The 19,785-nt window shown below is 39.6% G+C and overlaps 1 protein-coding gene across 2 annotated transcripts in view; it reads left to right on the top strand.

Annotated features, from left to right (window-relative positions):
* Window positions 1–5,115: 5,115 nt before the first annotated feature.
* The window catches only part of LOC129725476 (myotubularin-related protein 10-B), a 107,091-nt gene continuing 92,421 nt past the window's right edge, over window positions 5,116–19,785 (top strand). Inside the window, exons 1-2 of one of the 2 annotated variants that reach the window (XM_055681374.1) lie at window positions 5,116–5,267; window positions 5,338–5,403. In XM_055681374.1, coding sequence (XP_055537349.1) covers window positions 5,350–5,403 — 54 coding nt within the window. In that variant the 5' untranslated portion in view covers window positions 5,116–5,267; window positions 5,338–5,349. The remainder of the gene's footprint in view (window positions 5,268–5,337; window positions 5,404–19,785) is intronic. The other variant, XM_055681375.1, reaches the window with a different exon arrangement.

The following is a 19,785-nucleotide window of genomic DNA, read 5'->3' as shown; positions in this document are numbered from 1 at the left end:
TTCGAATTTACCGAACGTGACCGTAATGAAAATTGCCGAACAATTAAAACGAAAATAAGTGTGACTAGTCATCTTTGGTTTTGCTTAAAACATATTGTTGAAACGACTAGTCATACTATTATCAAAATAATTAATTTATATCATGGTCTTCTCATACATTGACAATTTTATCATTTACTCTTTTAGTTCTTTTGTAATATACACTTATTCTCGTTTTGTTTGTTCAGTAATTTTTTTACGGTCATGTTCAGTAAATTTGAAAAAAATACTGATCATTTTGTAATTTCCTTAAAAATAACTGATGTCGGTTAAAGTTTTTACCGAATTACCGTTATACAAAAGGCACTTGACGAGCTCAGCAAAAAACATTGCTGACCTTTTCTGTAAACTAAAGTATGTTCTGCACTTTCATAAAGTTTAGTAAATATTTGACGATCTGTCAGCACCTACCTAGGTGTTGCTGAAAACCCTTCAATTAATTTACTGAACTCTTGATGTTTGTTACTATACTGTTCGGCAATTTTTCTGCATCTGTCAAAACGAAACATCAAAAGTCCGCCATTTTGCAAACATTCAAAGAGTTTTCAAAGCTGAGTTTTTAAAGTGTTTCGCGTGTGATTTTCAAAAAAAAAATGGATATCGTACCTTCGAATCTACAAGAAAATGACGTGGAAGTACACAATCTATTCAGTAAGTTGTTATTTATCAAATATGTACGTATTTGTGTATTTTAGTTGAATGTTTCATATCATGGCACATCCGCAACAATGATTTCACCCAAGATTCTATCCATTACGATTGAGATAATGCAAATTATTTCAGTCAGCATATGAAAAATTGTTAATTTACAAAACGTTCGGTAATTCGTGACGAATAGTCAGCATTGTAAATACCGACTCATGCAGCAATTTTTGATAAACACTTTGTAAATTTTTACTGAGCTATCTTCTATGTTTTACGTTTCAGCGAGAATGAAAAATTACCGAACACTCGTCAAGCAAATAAATTACTGAACAGATTGCTGATGGCTCAGCTGTTGAGAACTCGTTAAAAAGATTGCTGAGTTTGGTAAAAGAAACTAAGTGTGATAAATTATATAAAATATAATAAATATAAAATATATATACCATATAAAAAATAGCAACTACCTTAATATTTTTCTGTGTGTGCGCATGAAATGTAGTTCACCCAACCGCCATCATACTCGGAGGGGCGCCACATTTTCGTTGCCCGTGTTGTTGGTTGAGTTGGATTGGTGTTTGTGGCCAAGGTTTTAAATGGCGAAGTCGACTCCCCGAGAATCCTCTCTTTGCTGAAATTTCGTGCACCGCAACGGTCACTTCGATCTGCTGGATTACTTCAACTCAATGTACATCGCACTTTGTTCGGATATAATGAACCTGTCACTGCATGTGTTCGAGCTTTCGCTCCAGTAGAGGAGATCTACGAGTTCGGCGAACCGTCACGTAAAATTCTTCAGAAAGTGTACATGTCGAATATTTTATAATTGACCATATTGTTTAATAATAGGATTAATGATTTAGGTAATGACTAAGTTGGACCCAATGTATTACTCATTTAATTCTATGTTAGATTTGAACTGTTTGTCGTTTTGTTATTGACTTATTGTAACGTAAAATTTCATGTATGTTTAACAAAAGATGATGGGGTTTTTATGTCTACATGAGGACGGGCTCAAATAGGTTTTTCCCCATCCACTAACTTTCATGGAGACCTATAAGGCACAGAACAGATATGCAACTTCGAACAAAACTCTGCAGCAAATCGGTACCCAAGCTTTCGCATTCATTTTTTGCTGTTCCATCCTACATTGATTTTACAGTGCATCGTTCGAACAGTTCGCTCCAATAGTTTGAACATGCACCAAAAAATTATTTTTTTTGCTTCAATGACCAGGCAAAAAGGTGATCTTGAATAGTTGAATCTATCAAAATCAAGTTAAGACAGGACCGCCTTCAAGAGATCTTTAAACCGGAAATTCAGTAACAATTCACAATCAACGTCAATAGAACAAATTAAACTAAAATTCTTTCAACCATTCGAACATTGTTTAACAAATTTTCTTGGATCGTACACCTCGCGACTATTGAAACTATTTTAGCCAGTTAGTTGATTTACTTGAATATCTTCGTTGGATTTGGAAACCGAATTTCTCGACCAACGACAATATTGTTTTCTCGTACCGTTTTTTATATCTAACATTGGAAGTAATGCATATCAGACGCGCTATACACAGCAATGCTTACGACATTAGGTACAATGTAAAAAATGATTGTCGTTAGTCAAGATATTCAGTTTTAACCTTGGGCAACATTGAAATTCATTAAAAATATATCTACATAAAACCGTTGCACGTATGCGGGTGGTACTGTACGATTATCATTAAAAGGCACCCTCGCTATACCAGTACCGGGGAGAACAAAGGATTCTCTCGGCGAAAAAGCAGCGAGAGCTCATACAGTCCTTTTATTGAATGAATGGAATGTAAGCGTAATAACATTTCGAGTGTAAAAGGCGTCCTCTCCACCGCTAGATGTCGATACTTAAAATAAAGAGATTTTGTCTCATTTTTGGTTCTTCAGTTGAGCAGATGTGTATTAGCCAAAGTTCATACGGGTTTTTCTATTGATGTCACGTTTACAAAGGCAAAAAAATGGTTACTGCGTTAAAAACACTGGAGGGACTTAATTTGGCTGAGAATTGTTTTTTTTTTCATCTCGACGACAAGGTTATCCAGCTTCCCTGACCTACAGAAAACGTCAAAATGGACTGCGTGCACTATCCGCCATTACCGCCCGTGGAAAGCTGGATATGCTGGAACCTTGTGGGGGTGGTGACATACTCATGAAAAAAGTTGTCATGGACGTAGACAAAAACATTTGAAATGCGTTTTTCTCGGTTCCATGTTTATTGAATTTTAGTCCATTCTTCAACTATGGTCATCCCGGTAAAAAATTAACACAGTTTTTAGATCAGCGACCGAATTCCGAGCACACATAAAATGAACATAGGGAGGTGGTAATGAACACCTTGGGCGTGAACATTAATTATCCCTTCACAGATAGTAAAATGTCCATAGCACGTGACACACTTATGCATTCACCAACAGTTCAATTTTCACCGTTTGTCGTGGAATTAATAACAATATAAGACCTAATCCACAAGAAACTGAGAAATGGCGGAGATTTTTTACGGACATTCAGCATTCAACAGTACGTTTAGCCGCGGTCATCTGTTCATCGGTCCGAGTTTACCTTTGCGTTTTTTCTGATAAAAACACGAAGCATCTACATTTTTCAATAGAATTTAATGCAATTTTTTCCCCATCATCATGGGCTGTCCATTTTACCCGCACATACATGTTATTGAAAATACCTAAATATATCAAGAAAATCATTTAAACAATTATTAACCTTTGATGATTTCTTCGCGTTAATAGTCTGAGTACAGATATTTGCAGAAAAATCGTTATAAAACACTGTTTTACACTAGAAAAAACCTCATTTTTTGTAGCCCAAAAATAACATCACCACCACGAATGTACACGTGTTTTTTGTTTTTGTTTATTATTTTGACTGTTTGACTTTTTCATGTCGCATACTTTATCTCAAACAGCTTCTAGTGCCTCTAATATAAGGTGCTGAAGAAGTTTGTACTATTTTTCAACGTAATAGTCGAGATTTAAACGGGTGTCCATTTTACCACCCCTGTTCATTTTACCCACAATTGGGTTGTTCAGCTATTCACAGATTTCTGATTTTTATATATCATCTGAAAGAGTGTAATTTTATGAGAAAAACGTGATTTTTTTACTACTTTATATCATTATCCTTCGATTGAAGAATCGAATGAAGAATTAAAATTAGCTCCAAATCGGTACAATGACTGTTGGTATATGGGCGAACTGTCATTGTAGCGATTTCGAGCAGTTGATTTAAAAAGTGAAGGACAACGGTAAAAAAAATTTTTAAATCACATTTTACTTAGAAAATGCATATCTTTCAGATGATATAAAAAACTGATATAGCTAAACAACTCAATTCCCCTACACAGTTTTGAAAGGTTACACCGGTGATGCTTTGTTAAATTTAACTGAACCAGTGTACAGGTTTCATGTTGGATTTGAAATGTGTAGTCAAACTTCGGAAAACCACATATTCTTATCACGCTTTATTACACTGCCGTAAAACGCATATCAGTCCCATCTGAATTTTCGTCGATTTTGAATTATGACCATCAGCGGATGGAATCACCAACGCTTCTCAAAATAAATGTGAAAAACAACATAGTTTGTTCTGTAAAGTTTGCAAAAAAATATCGGGTCAGTTTGTCCCATCTAAAAAATAAGCGCATACCAGTCCCATAATAAATATTATAGAAAATAACGTTTGTATTCAAAGCTTGAATGCTTTTTCCCACAACACTTTTTTTTTGTTAATGTCAAGTAAAACTAAACGAAAAATAAATTAAAAGTGATCAAACATAGCCAGAATAAACCGAGACGATCTTCAACAGAGCTATCGTGTAACGAGCACGAATCACATCTAACGAGGACATTTTGCACAGATTAAACAATATTTTCGCACTTTCGAAATGCTTTACTCCCAGGAAAACTAACAACTTTGATAACTGTGACCAATAACAAACTAGTTCAGTTTTCATGGTCACTAATACTAATTATTTTTCATGCTGTAGTACAAAATAATCACATATCAGTCCCACTTTAATTTATTCCATTGTAATTGTTAAGAATTGTCTGTTTATGGAACAAAAGTATCAAAAACATTGAAATCCATCAATCTGAGAAGAAAACATATCAATATTGGAAGCAATTCTTCAAACGCTGTTTTCTCCATTCGATGATTTCACAGATGGGACTGATATGCGTTTCACGGCAGTACAACACTTTTCATCCACTACTAACATTATCACCTTGTTTATTTACATTGCTCGATTGGTACCCTCGTTTGACACTGATTTGGTTCCTTTGGTTTCATCTTTGCGCGACTCTATATTATAAACATAGACTCTGGTTGCTAGAGGTTGTACTTGAGCCCTTTTGTTGATTCATGCTAATAGTTATTTTTATCATATGCGGGGGGATAAGATTCTTTCGTTTCTGTAGGAAAAATGCACATCTCTTAATTAACGAGTCTCAGACTGACATTAATTTTTTTCTTTGAAGTGTACGTTTAATTTTTGTGTAATTCAAAAGTTGAATTTAAAGTAAATTTTTCTGATATAGGGTGATGACAACGATTTGATTATTGCTTATTTGAAACAATTGGTAATCATTTTGTTAATTTTTTCACACAGGTAACCAGCGAAATGAACGATCTCAGACACAAGCAGAAGGAAAATTTCACCAGCTATGTAAAAGAGGTAAACATGTTAGGTTTACTGTTTCAGTAATGTTTATTTGCTCCGTTATTTGTTTAATTTACACAGTTATCGTATATTCTATAACTAGGCAAAGCTTCATCTTTCAGTAAATTATGAATATGTATATGCGTTATTTTCGTTCTAATAGTATAATTAATGCCACTTGTAACTTTCGAGTGAGTATATATTTGAGTATCAGTTTTTATCAACAATCGCTTTGAGCGATTTTTGAGAGCTATTAGTTTTTAGCAATTGCATGAAAACCGGGAAACTACTTCAAATTATTAGTGAGCCATGATCTAACAATTCATCTTTTCAAATCAAGGAAATTTCAATTTATAATAGTTACAACTTAGCACTCGTCTGTAAATAGTTGCAAGTTGCAGTTTTTGTAAAGAGCAGTGGTGGGCACCGCTAACCGAAAATTTAGCGACGCTAATCGCTAAGTCGCTAACCGGAAAATTTAGCTCGATAATCGCTAAACGCTAAACCCACATTAGCGGAACTTTCGCTAATCGCTAACCGCTAACTTATTAATATGTAAATAGTCATATCGCTATATTTATTGCTCATGTTTTGTGAGATTTGGACCACTTTGATCTGTTTTGGTTAAATAAACGAAAACAATTACTTTTTAAAGCTATTTACAGTGAGAGGTTCACGAAACGGTATTCATATTTGATTTTGTAAAAACAAGAATAATAAAATTTATTTAGCTTGCATTGAAAATAGATACTCTTAGGAATGTTTTCATGAAAATTCAATTATTATCTGAATCGAAAAAATAGAACCAAAGTTGTCATAATTTCAAGCGCATTGCAATTCATCAAAGTTCTTGGTGTGCCAAAAATTCAATCTAGACCTTGTGCTTGTTTTTCAAAATGCTCCTGTGGCTTGTACGATAACTGGAACTCCATTCTAGGGTAAAAAAACTGACAAGAGCCATCAGCAGTTCCATTTTTGTCCACAAAATTTAGCGAATTAGCGTTTCGAAGGCCAAAATTTTAGCGACGCTAACAGTTTCGCTAACCAGGTCAAAAATTAGCGAAATCGCTAAATCGCTAACTGAATTTTAGCGTCGCTAATTAGCGAATTAGCGGAATGGTGCCCACCACTGGTAAAGAGGTTGAGATTTTGAGCGAACGGATCCAGATGTCTGCTTTCCACGGTTGCTATCATGTTCTTTTATTCAAACAACGTTTGTTTGACATGGTGCAATACAAAATAACGTTTTACGGAGACAATTATGTCTAGTGTCTTACTACATACAACATCCTATAAATTAAGAGCAAACTTTATATCTTCGCTGCCGACTACAAGCTGCATTTAAACCACATTCAAATCTGTTTTGATGTATTTCTGCAGATTTTATATTTGTTTTTTATTCTAGCCGAATTTAAACCAAGATTTGCAATAATAAAGGTTTAAAACGTAGAAACACAAAATGGATAAAATAGTAGTCAGTGAAGAAGTAAACATGGCTCCGCCCGTCGTCCATCAAACAATCGCAAGGCGTGCCTTGGTCTTGTTGGCCGCTAAAATCTTTCCAGTCTCTAGCCCTTTTCGTCTCGAAATGACTCTTAAGTAGGTGCGTCGAGAAGTGGCTATTTGTGCTTCATTTCATTTACTGTTATACCTCAAAGCTAACCACCTGGTCGTTAGCTACCTGGTGGTTGAGCCGCCGTTACACGTACTTCCAGAACTATCTGAGAGGCGGCTGCACAAACCGCACTCCAAATGTCCAGGTCTTCGCATATCTACTGAGTTAAATTCTCCGCCCACTCACTACCATCATGTTACTCCTCGCACGCACAAAACTAGGGTATACGAAGAAAACATGCTCAGCGGCCTCCTCCACATCGACGCACTCGGGACACATTGTGGAGCCCGCGAGCCCGAACCTGTGTAGATACTGTTGTAAGCAACCATGGCCTGAAAGTATCTGTGTCAGGTGGAAGTTCACTCCTCCATGGTGCCTCTCGACCCATCGCATGAATGTATGTAGCGTGTAGTTTAAAAATTTACATACATAAAAAGATCAGTTTTAACCTTTAATTAGTTATAGCTCATGTATAAAATAATCAAAGTTTTAATATCTGAGACAAAAAAGGATAGCTCAGAAAAGCTACACCAACGCATGAATCGACGACACGTTGTAGACTTTCTATACTGTCTAGTAACACAAAATATTTGTTTGCTTGTCTTAATGCTGAAACATCCCTTTCATCAAGCAGATTCCCGCAATGACGGCTAGTGACACCGATTGGGAATGGCTTGTTGCGTTGGCCGCTGATACCCAGACCTCTGATTCAGTTTGATAATCTTTTGCAACATCATCGAAGATGCGATTCATAATCTCTAGAAAAATGCGCAAGACTGGTGAAGTGCATTTGCTCAGTATTGTGTTCTTTTTTCCTTGATCAGAGGATCTTGGAATGGATATCCACTGTGCACACGATCCTCTGCTGTAAAGTGATTTTGCTTCATGACAATGCAAGGCTTCATGTGAAAACTTATCCAGTAACCTAGCAACCTAGCTTGTATTGTTATTGTGTTTGTTCTGGTGTCCGTTATTTTGCTGTTTATTGAAATAAATGTTTTAAGAGCCAGTTCGCGGAGACCGCAACTAGGTCTTGTTTCGAGGTTCTCCGATTGGACTGAAACTTCCAGAGTTTGTTTATCTATATAATAGAATAATGTTTTGCATAATGTCAGATTTTTTAAAAAGGGGTAAGTGCTTTTTTACCCCACTTACCCCTTTTCAAAAAATCTGACATTATGCAAAACATTGTTCTATTAGGTAAACAAACCACGAAAGTTTCAGTCCGATCACAGAACCTCGATACAACCAAGGTGGTTGCGGTTCTCGTGAACTGGCTCTTAAAGCCTTTTTACTCGTATAAATAAGTTTGTTTTTTTTTTTTTTTTAAACTCTAATATTTATTTAGGCCCAACCGCAAAGCATAACGGGGCCGAATATCTTTTGGAGTAGGGAAAAGCCAGCTTGAGTAGAGCCTGTATCCCGACTGCTCCTCCTCAAACAGGCATAAAAACCCTCTCATCTTTTCTCTTTTATAAATACAATTTAAAAATACATATCATTTAAACCTACGGCTAACAATAACAATAATAAATAAAGTTCTTCTCTGTATGAATAAATATCAATTCTTAATACTATTCGTTAAGGTGTGATGGTTCCTTATGTCTTTAGAAATCAAAACTTATATCTATGTTTGGTGGATCATGTCTCTCAGAAAGAAGCGATGATTCATGTGTCTCTAAAAAGATCAATAAAGGAAAAAAAAATGAACAGAATTAGTGTGAAACTTTTTGATGGAGGTTGTGTTGGAAAAATAAGAAAAAAAAAGAAGCAAGGAGATAATCAAATTCGATACTTGATATCTCTTAAAAAGTCATAAATAGGTATTACAAGCGCTGGGTTGCGGCTAGCAAGCGCATCCCGTACTTGCATTGTAAATGTCACTTTCTGTTTTCGGAGAGAATCAATAAGCTTGGTCCTTGCTCTGTGGTACTTAGGGCATACGAAGACTATATGATCTATATCTTCGTACCCTCCACATTCGCACAGATTACTATCGACTAAGTTTATTCGATAAAGGTGTGCGTTTGCAACATAGTGATTGGACATTAGGCGCGAAATAACTCGAATGAAATCTCGAGTTAAATCTAACCCTTTGAACCAAGCTTTTGTAGACACTTTGGGCGAAATCGAGTGCATCCATTGCCCAAGATCGTCTTTATCCCATTTTTCCTGCCAGTTTGCCAGGGCCAGTTGTCGAGGCAGGTGAAAATACTCGGTATAGATGATCGGTCTATCAAATATATCTCCTTCTATGGCACCCCTTTTCGCTAATAAATCAGCTTCTTCATTGCCTGGGATTGAGCAATGAGAGGAGACCCACACAAAGCAGATAATGAAAGACCGATCAACCAGCACTTCTAATATCCGTCTAATTTCCGGAAGGAAATAGGACGGGTGCTTGACCGGTTTAATCGATCGGAGAGCTTCGATAGAACTGAGGCTGTCCGAGAAGATGAAATAATTGCCTGGTGTCTTGAGCTCGATAATTCGCAGCGAATTGTGTATGGCAGCTAATTCAGCTACATATATGGAGCAAGGCTGTGCCAGTTTGCGGGATATGTGATGATCTGTGTTAAAAACGCCATATCCGGATTGTCCATCCATCACAGATCCGTCCGTGAAAAAGGAGTTCTGTTCTGGGTGGTGACCGAATTTTGCCGAAAATATTAATGGCACAACTGTTGGTTTAAGGTGTTCGGGAATTCCATGCATTTCTAGTTTCATCGTCAAATCAAATACAACAGAAGAATTGTTGAGCGATGTTGAAATCTCACGGGATGGAGCAACAACCGAAGGGTTTATCTCCATGGTCATGAACCGCTGGTATACTGACATACAGGGTTTCTGAACAACTTCCAAACACCTCTCATAGTTCTCGATTATCATTGGGTTTGCTATCTCCGATCTGATGAGGAAACGAAGAGCCAACTCGAATAGCCTCTCTTTGAGTGGTAGTACTCCCGCAATGACCTCTAGAGACATGGTATGTGTCGATTGCATGCAGCCTAGAGCGATACGCAAACAACGCGACTCCTCTGAAGCATATGCTACCGTATTCTATTACGGGCAGAATAGTGGTTTGGTAGAGTCGTATTAAATCCTCTGGATGCGCTCCCCATGATGTTCCTGTTACCATCCGAAGAAAATTAATTCTCGGTTGGCATCTTTGCTTCAGGTAATTGATATGTTTTTCCCATGTGCACTTAGAGTCATACCATACTCCTAGATACTTGAAGCTAGGTGACTGAGTGATGGGTATTCCGGACAGAACTAGCTCGAAGCGAGGTGGTGGTCGCTTTTTTGAAAAGACTACCATCTCCGTTTTTTCAAGCGAGAATTCGATTCCAAGACAACTGGCCCAACCGGTCAGATTATCTAGCGTATTTTGCAGGCTGTTTTTCATGTCTACAGCTAGAGTCGCCGTGACTGATACAACGCAGTCGTCAGCTAACTGGCGCATTGTACAGCCGTCCGTCAAGCATGTGTCGATGTCACTGATGTAGAAGTTGTACAACAGCGGACTCAGACAAGAGCCTTGGGGGAGACCCATGTAGCTTGTTCGTGTTATTGTTGAAGAACCGTGGTTGAAAAGTAAATGCTTTTCAGACAGCAGGTTGATCAAAAAGTTTGTTAATATAGGGGAGAATCCTCTCTGATGCAGTTTCTCGGAAAGAATTTCGATTGAAACTGAATCAAATGCGCCTGTGATATCCAGGAAAACCGAGGTCATTTGTTGTTTGCTGCCAAGAGCCATTTCCGCTTCTGTGGCTAGCAATGCCAGGCAATCGTTAGGGCCCTTGCCCCTACGAAAGCCGAACTGGGTCTCTGATAGTTGGTTAGTTGTTTCTGCCCAGTTGTCAAGTCTACGCAGGATCATTTTTTCAAGCAATTTGCGTATGCATGAGAGCATCGCAATCGGCCTGTACGAGCGGTGATCTGCGGCAGGTTTGTCTGGCTTTTTGATTGCGATAATCTTAACCTGTCTCCAAGCTTCCGGAATCATATTGTTCCTGATAAGCTTATTGAACAGTTTAAGAAATCGTAGCTTGGCCAAGTCCGGCAGGTTTTTCATCAAATTAAATTTGATCCTGTCCGGTCCTGGAGCCTTATTCTTGCAAGACGCGAGGGCAATTGAAAACTCCAACATGGTAAATTCTGGTTCTTCAATAGCCGTTGTATCGCTGAATTTTTGCTGTGATGGGACAGCGTCTGGGCATACCTTTTTCGCGAAATCATAGATCCAACGTTCAGAGTATTCATTAGCCTCATTACTGTCCGACCTATTGCGCATTTTTCGAGCCGTATTCCAGAGATAGCTCATAGAAGCATCTCTGGGTAACGAGCTTATGAAATTTTGCCAGTATGATCTTTTTTTCAGTTTGTGTAGCTTAGACTGTTTTATTTCCAGTTCCCTAAACTGATCATAAAGCTCAATTGAACCACCATCCCTGAATGCTATGAATGATGCTTTTAGAGCTTTTTTCATCTCGGTGCATTCTTTGTCTCACCATTGCTTGTTGGGACGAATTTTCAACTTGTTCTCAGGGGCAGGTCTCTTCTGAGATTGCAACGCGCTATCTAGCACTAATGTTGCGAGGAAGTTGTATTCGTCGGATGGAGAAAGCTCATCCGTTGTTTCGAGACCCTGGGATATTGTGTTCGAGAATTTTTCCCAATCAATATTCCGGGTAAGATCATACTCTACTTCGACTGTGGTAGCAGAATGGAGCCTGCTCTTAATCGAAACACTGATTGGCAAATGGTCGCTACCGTGGGGATCTTGAATAATCTCCCATTTGCAGTCCAAAGCCATTGAGGAGGAACACATCGACAAGTCTAATGTGCTCTCTCGTATTGGAGGCCTTGCAATTCTCGTAGCTAACCCAGGTATGTTCAATAAGGTCATATCGAAGTCATCGAGAAAGCTTTCAATAAGAACAGCGCGGCTATCATCCCTGGGTGCGCCCCACGCCGTACCGTGAGAATTGAAATCTCCCAGGATGAGGCGTGGAGACGGAAGCAGTTCCGTTATTTGTGACAGCTGCAACCGGTTAATAACCGCTCTAGGCGGAATGTAGACTGATGCGACAGTGAGGCCCTCCCCAGCTATTGTTATATGACAAGCAACAATTTCTATTGCATCAATTGCTGGGAGAGGAATTCGGAAGAATGGGTAGCATTTTTTGATACCAAGGAGCACTCCGCCATAAGAATTTCCTCGGTCTAAACGGATGATATTGAAGTCTTGAACGGCTAGTGTCGTATCAGTTGACAACCATGTTTCAGATAGCGCGAAAATATCGCATTTGCTATCGTGAAGCAGGAGTTTAAATTTATCTAATTTGGGGGTCAAGCTTCTACAGTTCCATTGTATGATCCTTGTTGTCGATTCGTCACTTCGGCTGTCTGATTTAGACATCGAAGGATACGAACGCGAGGAGGGGCCATTTGGTGCTTAATTGCTTACCCAACATGCAAATTGTTGGAAGCCAAGCCGAAATCATACTCTTGAGGGAATCAGATAGACCAAAAGTGGTAAATATCCATTCAACGATCATTTTGAATGAGATACGTCCATCAGTGGTCGGTATTTCAGATTCCGATGACTGTTTTTTGGCGGAAGCAGATTGTTTTACTGGTAGTTTGGGAAACTCTTTATCGAAATTGTTACCCTCAGGATTAAGCTCGAATCCTGGAGGTGACGGCCTAGCAATATTTTGCTTAGAAGGTGGACCACTTGGGGTATCTATATGTGTTTTCTTCTGCTCCTTTCTAGGAAGCTTGGGGGAAGATACGCTTGGTCGTTTACGCACGGCTCCACTTGACGGAAGAGGTTGATATACTTCTTCATCATCATTGGGATCGTCATGTTCCAAGCTGGAATATGGGTTTTCCTGTTGCTGTAAGGCAGTCTTTAGCATCTGTGCAAATGACTGCTTACAGCGTTGTTTTGTCGATTTCTTTAACGCTTCTGAGCGTATTTTATATTTCGGACACGCTTCGACTTCATGTGGATCACCACCACAAAGACAGCATTTTGTCTCTTGATCGCCGCAAGCGTGGTTAATTTCGGAGATTTCACCACACTTGGAGCATTTGGATTTTTTGTTGCAGTAGGTCTTCGTGTGCCCTAGCTGCAAACAGTTCGTACACGTCATGACTTTCGGAAAGAAAAGTCTCACGGGTAGTCGGAGCTTGTGAAGCTCGACAAAATCCGGGAGTACTTTTCCCTCAAAAGTCACTCTGAATGAGTCATTTGGGGAATACTTGCCCGTATTATCCTTGGAATACATTCTCCTGCACTCAAGGATCTTGATTTCAGGAAGGGATGGATTTTTAAAGCATCCAACACCTTTCATGATATCCTCTTCGGTGAGGTCGGTAGTCGGAGCTTGTGAAGCTCGACAAAATCCGGGAGTACTTTTCCCTCAAAAGTCACTCTGAATGAGTCATTTGGGGAATACTTGCCCGTATTATCCTTGGAATACATTCTCCTGCACTCAAGGATCTTGATTTCAGGAAGGGATGGATTTTTAAAGCATCCAACACCTTTCATGATATCCTCTTCGGTGAGGTCGGCCTCGGTGATAAAACACCCTCTGTTTCAACTACGCGTGCCGGTATATAAACGCGGTACTCGATATTGAAATTTGGATCCTGGACGACAGCATTTGCCTGACGGGGATCCGAGAATGTTGCCTTGAGCCTATCTGCTTTGACCTTGTGAACCTCGGTCAAGCTTGAGTACTTTTCTTTTAGAGTTTTGCATATCTGTAAAACTCTAAGAGGCTTATTTTTGGGTCGGAAATACACGACCCAACGTAGACCAGGTTGATTCAGCTGGTACATTTTAACCCGAGTTGCCCCGTCATTAGTGGGTGAGGCAATTGGGGAAGCTTTACGGGGTCTTTTACGCTTTTTAACTACGTCAAAAAAAGCGTTGTTTTCGTTATTTGGGATGTCAGAGAAATCCATCCCGGACTCGTCACCTTCTGAGCAAGATGAGAGGTCCAGTGGAATAGGCAATCCACCCACCGCCATAGCGGTTGTGAACTATATGCCGCTAATAGCTAATATATGAAATATATAGAGAAATACTTATATATTTAATGCTAAAAAGAATGACTATATATAAGAAAGGAATGAAAATGCGAAATCAAAATATATATATATATATATATATATATATATATATATATATATATATATATATATATATATATATATATATATATATATATATATATATATATATATATATTTGTATATATGGAAATAAAAAATGTAAAAAAGTAAGGGTTGTGTCACTTATCTTATGAATCAGCAGCACTGCTTGCTCTGTCTCTTCAACTGCAGAGCGGCGATGCCGTACGCTTTCCCCCCGTCGGGGTTCCACAGCATACACGCCAACTAACCACTACCACAGCTCCGTATTCCTCTGCTGCGGGAATCGACCTTCGCTGATGCTGGACCAGCACGACACCTTTCAGCACTCGGGCCAAAACAAGCACGACTCACCACCTTCACACGCGAACGCCGCAATCGCGCCGATTAGCACCACTACCACTGGCGCTGTTCGGCTGTCGGGGCTCCCCCACCAAAAACGACGCGTATTCGCACACCAAACAACACCACTGCGCACGCGAACGTTAAAAAAAAGTGCGGGAAATTAATTTCGGTAATCCACAGAGCACTCTAGAAAAACGACTTTCCTGCTCGGCTGCCGAAAAGACTATGTAAAAAATTAGTTTGTTGACTTACTGCGATATCATTTTTGTGAAAATAATGAAGTGTAGTGCATTACCTATTTTTCGAGTGAACTTGTTCAAAGTGATAATTTGTTTTGCATTGACATCGGCTCTACCCACCCGCGCAATTCGTCTTCTCCGCTAGCGCTATCTGTGAATAAACACTCCAAGTTGATTCGATCTTCAGTGTTTAATCACTGCAAGTTGCGCAACTTCTTCCTGGCCGTTACCGAATGTGAGTACGACGTCATTGTTTTGACTGACAGGTGGCTAGGCGACAACATCCGCTCAGTGCAGCTTTTTGGCAGCGCCTTCACCGTTTATCGTTGCGATCGCAATCGAAAAAATAGAATTAAGACGCGTGGTGGAGGAGTTTTGATTGCTGTCTCTAACCGCAATCGAAAAAATAGCATTAAGACGCGTGGTGGAGGAGTTTTGATTGCTGTCTCTAATCGCTTTTGTAGCTATATTGACCCTGCTCCCGTTAGTGATACACTCGAACAGCTGTGGATTATAGTCTCTATGCCGCTTCACAAAGTCAGTGTCGGTGTTATCTATTTGCCTCCTGACCGCAAAGCTGATGTCAGGGCCGGCGTCACATTATTTTTCCGAGTGGGTAGTAAGGAATAGGGAAGGCTCATGGGTGACGAAGGTGTAGCCGGGGGGCGACCCAGAGATACCTGAACATAATTTTACGAAAATTTGACAGTGCATAAACAATGGATGCCAATGGAATGTTTAAGATAAATTGGATTTTCAAATTTTGTTCAGTAGTAATGTTGTTTGCATTAAAAAAATTTAAAAAAAAATTCGGATGGTGATAGCAAAAAATCAAGACAGATAATTGTTTTCAATGAATTTACCATGGAAGGTAATTATATAAGCTGACTTGCAAAAGGAATTCCAAGCCCTTGCGAGTGACCTTCCGGGAGTTTACCGGAACATTCGCCATGGTGGGCGAAAACGTGCGTGTAGGCATGTTTTTGAGTTCTTTCTTCGTTTTATTTGTTAATTCCCCCTCAATTTTTGCGACAAAATTGTTGGAGTAGGTCTTACGCTTCTGGTTCGCCCAGAAACTCTGGATGGGACGCACCCTGGGTACCGCATTGATTTTCAGCCGCTTCAACTTCTTCAACGATTGCTTCGAGTAGTGGGCCGACACCAGATTCGGCCAGAGCACAGCGTCTTCGCTCTTATAGTATTTCTTGATGAACGACTCAACTTCCGGCAGACACTTCGTACTATAAATTTCCCCGTTCACGGCCAGTATGGAGCTTCTCGCTGATTGTCAGCCACAGCAGCACCTTCTTTGGGAACTTGGTGTGTGAAATAAATTTCACCTCAGAGCTTACTTCCTTCGTGGGGGAAGTAAAATACGGAGTGCCCTGCTAGACGTTGCCAGATAGGTCTCTACGTTGACCACCACCATCACGTCGCGAAAAAAAATGACTCGACCATATTATTCAGCCGCTGCCACTGCGTCATTACCTGCAACTCCGAGACCAATGGACGAGACTCCCGCTTTCTGATGTTCATGCTTGTCAGGTACTTTTCCACTGTTTGGTCGGTTACACCGACCTTCCGATCAAGCGAACGCAGCGATGTAGCCACTTTTACCTCGGTCTTCCTCTTTAGCATTCTTTGGAGCTTCTTGTGGCTCAGGGTCGTCTGCCGTCCGGAACCGGTCTTTCTTTCGATGCTCTGGTTGTAGTCCAACAGTGCCAAGATGTTGTAGATACCGAAACAAACGTAACCGGTGGTGTCCCTTTTCCGTACGATGTCCGCATTCGACGCGGCGGGGTAACGTTCTTTGATCGCGCATACTTCTGAGCGGAGTAGATTCACTGTTTTCGCCATTACGGTTAGAGTTCGAGTCAATTTTTTCTCATGGGTTACTATGATTGATGCTGCATGGGTAGATTCGTCAGTGCGTGTAAAGATAAACCCATGAAAAATCGGCGTTTTTTGAGCATTTTTTTAATTAACGTTAGGGCTAAACAATTTTGTCTTCACGAAAAAAGTCTCCATTCAAAATTTGAGCTTAATCGAACTTCTGATAAGGTTTTACTTACAGTCGTGAAAGTCTTACATTTTTGACCAGCCCAAAAATGCACAGAGTAGTTCTTGAAGTTTCCTAATTCGAACTTTTGGGCTGGGAGATTCGAGCTTCACCAGAACACACAATTCATCGATCGAAGAACTGTAACTTTGGCCGCTTTGAGGCTCTACTTCCCGAAGTCCGATTGAGCTCAAATTTGGCATGGGAAATTTTTACTAGAAAACAAAACTTTAGAACTTTATATTGAATGAAATTTAGAACTCTATCATAAATGAAATTCTCTATCGTAAATGATACAAATAAAAAAAATAATCCTTTTCCCTGAAAAACTTTACAAATGTACATAAATCTGTAGATTTATAACCTCTCGCGCAACGATATCCATAAAAAAATCTGTGGCTCGAAACATTACATTTTTTTTTGGGTTTTGTCAGATAGTTCCGTGTGGGTAAGTACACACATGGTTATTTTCCATACTACCCACATGAACCGCCGGCCCTGGCTGATGTTACTGCCATTAAAAATCATGTCCAATCCATTGGATCTGTTTTGTCTTCTTTAAACCGAGATCATCGTACACTCTACGTGAAGATTGGATCACAACATTCTGGTCATTTTTCAAATGGATCAGGCGTTCCGCAGGGCAGTAATTTAGGACCACTGCTCTTTGCCTTGTACATAAACGATGTAACTTTAGTGTTGCCAGAAAATTGCCGAATGTCTTTTGCAGACGATGTCAAGTTATTCAAGACAATAAGAAATACTGCAGACTGTCTCGAACTCCAGCGACTAGTCGACGTTTTTCTAAAGTGGTGCTCCATTAACCGGTTGACAGTTAGTATCCTGAAATGCTGTGTGATTTCATTCCATAGGAAAAATGTTCCGGAAATATTCAGCTATACTATGCTTGGTCAAACTCTGAGAAGGGTTAACCAGGTCCGAGATTTGGGTGTTACGTTGGATTCACCCCTGTCCTTCAGGCCACACTATAATGAGATCATAGCAAAGGCGAACCGACAACTCGGTTTTATTTTGAAGGTAGCATCGGATTTTCATGATCCACTGTGCCTCCGATTACTATTCTACTCTGGTGCGATCTGTCCTTGAAACAAACTCCGTAGTGTGGTGTGCATTCAACGCAAACTGTAGTACCCCTAGACTCCAACCACCCTGCGCTGGCTATCACTGTCCAGCAAATGTTACCTGTTCAATCCGAGGATTGTGCAACCGAACAAAGTTTAGATTTCCGCAGAGCTGACTTCGACACTTTAAGCACTTTGATCTCCCAAATTGATTGGCAGTTTCTGGAAAGAGGGCCTTCCCTCGATGATGCAATTAGTTATTTTAACGACACGATCAAGAACACACTCGTTCACTGTGTCCCTCCTCGCCGGCCGGTACCAAAACCTCCATGGTCCAACACTCGCTTGCGGCAGCGGTCGTCGGCGGCACTGCGCAAGTATTGCAAAATGCGAAACCCGTTAATGAAACAGGACTTTAATTTTGCTAGTAATTGTTATCGAATTTATAATCGCTACCTGTACAGACGATATACTGTGCGTACGCAGAACAGTCTAAGACGAAATCCACGGCATTTTTGGTCGTTCGTCAACAGCAAAAGGAAAGAAGAAGGCCTACCAAAAAATATGTTTTTGGGCGATCGTCAAGCTAACACGGCATCTGAGAAGTGCGCCTTATTTGCTCAACACTTTTAACAGATTTTTCGTAGCTCTACGGCTACAGCTGCAGAGATTGGCTCTGCTTTAAATGATATCCCTAGAGACGTCATTGACTTTAGCTCATTTATAAAAACTAACAAAATGAATCTCTCTTTCGCTCTTGGGCCTGATGGCATTCCTTCTTGCGTCCTGAAAAAATGTAAAGCCGTGTTCGTACGCCCACTATGTTTACTACTTAACTTGTCGCTTCGACAATGTGTTTTCCCAACCAGTTGGAAAATATCGACCATGTTTCCGGTGCACAAAAAAGGTGACAAACGCAACGTGCAGAATTACAGAGGCATAACTTCTCTTTACGCTTGTTCAAAAGTATTTGAAATCGTTTTTGCCTTTCACCTAGAAAGATATAGCAATCACTTGCAAAACCGAAAGTATAAAAGTATCACTCGACTCAGCTCGACGAGCTGAGCGTTTTCTGTATGTGTGTGTGTGTGCAGATTTTTATTCTCACTTACTTTTCTCAGTGATAGCTAGACCGATTTTCATGAAATTAATTGTAAATGAAAGGTCTTGTTGTCCCATAAGACCCTATTCAATTTTATTGTAATCGGATTTTTGGTTTAGTGGTTATGTATCGAAATGTAAAAATCATGAAACATCATTATCTCTAAAACCATACAACCGATTTGAACAAAATTGGTTTCAAATGAACAAGCTACCTGAATAACCCTCAACATTTGAATTTTATGAAGATTGAACGTGTGGTTCAAAAGTTATGAAAAGAAACGTGTTCTGAAGACTGTTTAATCTCACTCATGTTTCTCAGAGATGGCTGAACCGATTTTCATAAAATCAGTGTCAAATGGAAGGTCTAGTTGCCCCATAAGACCCTATTGATTTGTTTTGCAATCGGACTATTACTTTGCCTGTTATGTTTAAAAATGTGCAATCCAGCTATGGAAAGGAACATATTCTTAAGACTACTTGGACCCACTCACTTTTCTCAGAGATGGCTGACCCGATTTCCACAAAATTAGTGTCAAATAAAAAGTCTAGCTGCCTCATAATACCCTATTGAATTTCACTGTAATCGAACTGTAACTTCGTCTGTAAAGTACCGAAATGTGAAAATTACGAAACTTCATTATCTCAGAAACTACACAACCGATTTGGTCAATATTTTTATCAGATGAGCGGGCTAGTTAAGGGTTAACTGATGAATTATGATTGAAAACGTGGTTTCAAAGTTTGGCTGCCCTATGCGTTCCCATTTCATTTGATTATAATCGAGCT

Source organism: Wyeomyia smithii, chromosome 2, assembly GCF_029784165.1.
Source record: "Wyeomyia smithii strain HCP4-BCI-WySm-NY-G18 chromosome 2, ASM2978416v1, whole genome shotgun sequence".
Taxonomy (NCBI): Eukaryota; Metazoa; Arthropoda; class Insecta; order Diptera; family Culicidae; genus Wyeomyia; species Wyeomyia smithii.
This window is presented reverse-complemented; position numbering and strand designations above follow the sequence as displayed.